Here is a 4,771-nt window from a genome sequence, read left to right as displayed (position 1 = left end):
TAAAGAACATTGCTGGGAAGATGGGACTTCAGTCTAGATGTGACAACTGCTTTGACTGGAATAAGAATGCCATGTATTTCTTTTTCACTAGAACATTTTCAATCTTTTAACCATGAAGACTCCATTTGTGCCTCCTGGATCCACACAGGACTTGAGTGCAATGGAAATGGTTCAAAGTCCTTTGCTATTCCAACTTGTGGGGATGTGGTATTTGGAAATAGTAACTGAGCTGGTCCAAGAATGTAAATAATAAAATTCATAAACTTATGGGAGATTAGTGTAACTATTTGCTTCCTTTGTTCTAGACACACAAAAAAAGCCAATTAAAAATTATGTGTATATGATAAAGAATTAAGTAAGAACAAAACATTTGAATTATCACTGACTGGAATAGTAGGTAAAAAAGACTTATGGGTCTAACTGGAGCAAAAGATCCTGCAGAATTGGGTAAGAAGCTTTAGCTGTCATTTGCTCTTGTCCACATGAGAGGTCTGGGTTGCCCAGATCACATTGAGAGGATGTTGGACAGATGGACAGTGAACGCCACTGATTCAGAGCACCCAATAATTTTTTTTTTCACATTTAAAATTGTAGGAAGGGGCTAAATAGTAAATGCTACATACCAGATAAACCTCTGGTGATGTTTTAAAATATGAGTTTGCTATTTTTTGCTTTTAGTCTAGTTTACTTATAAAATTAAAAGTTACTAGATAGGTGTATGCACTGACAAATGACCTCTTTAAGGTTGGAGATGAGCTATTATTTAAAATCCATGTTGAAAAATGCTCATCTGACACATTTTCAGATGAATACAAACACAGACACGTATATTACATGTGTACAGGGATGAAGTTATGGATACAATTAAATATGGATTCTTTAAAAAAATTTTTTAGTTGTAGATGAACCAATATCTTTATTTATTTTTATGTGGTGCTGAGAATCAAACCCAGTGCCTCACACGTTCAAGGCAGGCGCTCTACCACTGAGCTAGGAGCACCAGCCCTAAATATGGATTCTTTACTAAATGATTTTTCATCCTTCTGATCGATCTTCAAGTAATTGACATACAAGTCTGAAATGAAACTATCTCAATGTTACCATGGAAACTTGGAGCAAGAATATCCTAGAGAGCATATGAACTTGTTCAGTTACTGTGACCTAACTTATAAAGAATGATAAATTATAGCACTTGAAACGGCTCATGTTATAGTAGGAAAGATCATTTCATTAAGGAAACCACAGTAAAATTCTCCTGCTTAGAACGGTATTTAAGGATCTGGAGACACTGGTAAATTACCAGAATAGTACTGTCAATTTTTATAAAAGGTCTTTGACACCAATGATTATGGTATAATAGTTACATAATGCCTTACAGATTATATATGTCACATCAGTTATAGACAATTCTGGAGATGATAATCTATTAAAGTTGTTCAAAGAGAGTCCCACAGGAATCTCTTTTGAAATCACTGATTTCAACTTACTAAAGATATGGGTGTACAAGGTAAGTGGAAACATTTGCTGCTATTCATATGCAGATGAATTTCATTCTAGCTCAGAAACATTTGGAAAATTGACATCACACGTGACTTCAAGCTATTAAATGTTAGTGATAGCATCGTAGGAAAACACAATGGCTTTCAACATATGACAGTTTGTGTCTCAAGTAAAAAATGGACAGTAATATGTAAGAAAATCAAATTATATAATAAAAATTCCTATTACTATTGGGGAATAGGATTTTTCTTCCCACCAAGTCAGTGATATTTCTGAGATCATATTGTTCACTGTGAATTTAAAGGGAGCTCTTTCTCGACTGCAAAAAGGCAGGGAATCTAACTGTTCTTAAGACTGACATTCTTTGGGCTGGGATTGTGGCTCAGTGGTAGAGTGCTTGCCTCAAGCGTGTGAGGCGCTGGGTTCTGATTCTCAGCACCACATATTAATAAACAAAGTAAAGTCCATTGACAACTTAAAAAAATATTTTAAAAAGACTGAGATTCCTTGAATAGGACATTACTTTCCTATGTTCATATATGAATACATGACCAATGTAATTCTGCATCATGTACAACCAGAAGAATGGGAAGTTGTACTCCATATATGTATAATATATGTCAAAATATATTCTACTGTTATGTATTAACTAAAAAAAAACCCAAAAAAACCCCCAAAAAACTGAGATTCTTTAGAAACATGCTAAAAATCCTGTTCTTAAGAGTGTCAGAACTATGTGTGCTGCAAATAGTTTGTGAAGTCCTATTGGTTGGCAGTAATCAGATATCTACTCAGATGCCACTGGTCAGTCTGAGTGTTCTTGGAGCTGGTACATGTGCTTTTTTGAAGGTAGATGCAGGGCACATTAGAGTCAATGTATTTTGTATGTGGAAATAGAACAATAAGAATAACTTTCCTGATTAACGATAGCAAACATTCTTAAAATTAAAGTTGGCTAGCAAGCACACAAATCCACATAACTGGGAAGGTTTCTTAAAGGTTATACTACCTTGGACATGATCCTGGTTATCCCCAACAAATGAAGTTTTGGTTTACTTATTGATAGTTTATCTCCCCTAAATTTGCCTGTTCTGCAAAAAGTGATATTTAAATAAGTGAGTCAGTCTCACAGAGGAATGCTGATTTAAAATGTTCCATTCCAGACAATTGATTCAGGATCTCTTGATGTGAGGACCCAGGAGTGTCCATTTTAAATAGTCCTTCACTCTTGAGGGTAAAACCAGCTACAGCTGAATATACCACGTATCCAACATGGGCACTTGAACTTATTTTTAAAACCAAATACTTTTGCTTTCCTAAAAACATGAGCAGATATGTATACATGCTTACTTAGGTCTATACTACTTACACGTTAGAGGTAGATAATAAAAGATTCTTTTATTTTTCAAAAATATATTATATGTAGTCACACAATTTTTCCCCTTCGAAAATATTTTAGAATATCCAGAGAGTTGCAAAAGAACAAGAACTTCAGCTTTTCTTCTAACAAATTACACATCTTAACTTTTGTCACATAATGACACAATATTTAATAATCTTACTTGGATTTGGGAAAGAAGAAATAAATACACAATAGTTGAATTAAGTCAAGAATCAAGATCAATTTGTTTCCAAGACTTTGAAGAGCTTCTCTTGTATTGCTCCAGTTCCTAAAACAAAAATGTATTATTTAAGAAAAATCAATTTTATAAATTCAAGTAGACATATTAAAGCTGCCTTAGCATTTTTAGATAAAACAATGTGTTCTTTCTAGCATTATCATTCTCAAAGCTTGTTGATAATTATTTTATAAGTGATTGTACTAAAGATCAATTTTCTAGAAATAGTCTTCAGAGTTTCTGTGTAATCTAAACAGAAATGAATTTATTAAAGTTTCATACAAAATTATATATTTCATATATCATACAAATTGTCTTTTAACTAATAAAATGTAGCATCTGTCATACTTTAAATATTGATCTCATTTTAATTTGCTGTTCAAAGCTGAAGTTGAAGTTAGCAAAATATCAACATTTAAGATGTATATAATCTTTGAACCAGATATTCTACTTTTAGAAATTTATCATACAGAATTATAGAGAGGTATACAAGGATATAAATGGAAGAATGCTCATTGATTTATGTGTGTGTGTATATATAAATATATATATATATATATATATATATATATATATATATTTTTTTTTTTTTTTTTTTTTTTTTTAATTTAAATTTAAATTTTTTTGGTACTGGAGGTTGAACCCAGGAGCACTCAACCACTGAGCCATATCCCCAGCCCTTTTTATATTTTATTTAGTGGCAGGGTCTCATTAAGTTTCTTAGAGCCTTGCTATGCTTCTGAGGCTGGCTTTGAACTCACAATCCTCCTGCCTCAGCCTCCCAAGATGCTGGGAGCGTGTGTCTCATTGCTTATATATCTCAGCACACCACTGGAAACAATTTAGATGTCCCCCAGTAAAGAAGGATTAAATACCTCAAGTGTTCATTCACAAATGGCTTCCTAAGCAGCCAGCAAAAACAATGGTGGACATATGTCACCTGATAACAGCAAATAGCTAGGGAGAAGGTAGGATACTTCCATGTGCTATCTCCTATGTATGTATTTATGTATGTATGTATGTATGTAGTTAGTTAGTTACTTTGTTTTTGTATTGAGAATTGAACCAGAGGTGATATACCATAAACTAAGCTTCATCCTTAGCACTTTTTATTTTTTATTTTGAGATAGGCCCTGCTGAAGATAAGTTGCTGAAGGCCTTGCTTAGCTGCTGAGGCTGGTCTCAAACTTGCAATCTTCCTGCCTCAGCCTCCTGAGTTGCTGGGATTACAGACTGCACAAATGTGCCTGCCCCCCCCCCCACTCTTTTTTAATTTAAACAAAAATATAGAAAAGGGATAGAAAGGTTCAGCAAATGCTTTCCATATTCATATCCCCTAAAATCAAGAATGCTTTAAAACTAGAGGGATTTTAAAAACTAAAAAATACTGGAGTGTTTTCTTGTGCTCATGTGAAATGTGGCAAAAGACAGACCTCAGAGATAGAATCAGGAGAGACCCTTAGACTGCAGAAAAGATAAAAGGGGTTTTCCTACAATCTGACCTGTGAGGACTGGTTTCACAGGTCAGGAGGATCTCCATGCATCTGTAGGGACAAGGAGCAAGACAGATTCTGGACAGCAATCATAAAAGAACAACTTTATTACAGAGACTTACAATAATGAGATATTAAGGAACACTGCCGCGGGACGCC

At 34.1% G+C, this 4,771-nt stretch overlaps 1 protein-coding gene across 2 annotated transcripts in view; it reads right to left on the bottom strand.

The window, feature by feature from the left end:
- Positions 1-2,879: 2,879 nt before the first annotated feature.
- Positions 2,880-4,771, bottom strand: part of Dync2li1 (dynein cytoplasmic 2 light intermediate chain 1) — a 28,831-nt gene continuing 26,939 nt past the window's right edge. For both annotated transcript variants that reach the window (XM_027934504.2, XM_071601234.1), the window contains one exon: positions 2,880-3,170. In XM_027934504.2, coding sequence (XP_027790305.1) covers positions 3,108-3,170 — 63 coding nt within the window. In that variant the 3' untranslated portion in view covers positions 2,880-3,107. The remainder of the gene's footprint in view (positions 3,171-4,771) is intronic.

The sequence above is a fragment of the Marmota flaviventris genome, chromosome 14, assembly GCF_047511675.1.
Source record: "Marmota flaviventris isolate mMarFla1 chromosome 14, mMarFla1.hap1, whole genome shotgun sequence".
Classification (NCBI taxonomy): Eukaryota; Metazoa; Chordata; class Mammalia; order Rodentia; family Sciuridae; genus Marmota; species Marmota flaviventris.
The sequence above is the reverse complement of the archived record's forward strand: the minus strand, read 5'-3'. Positions and strand labels throughout refer to the sequence as shown.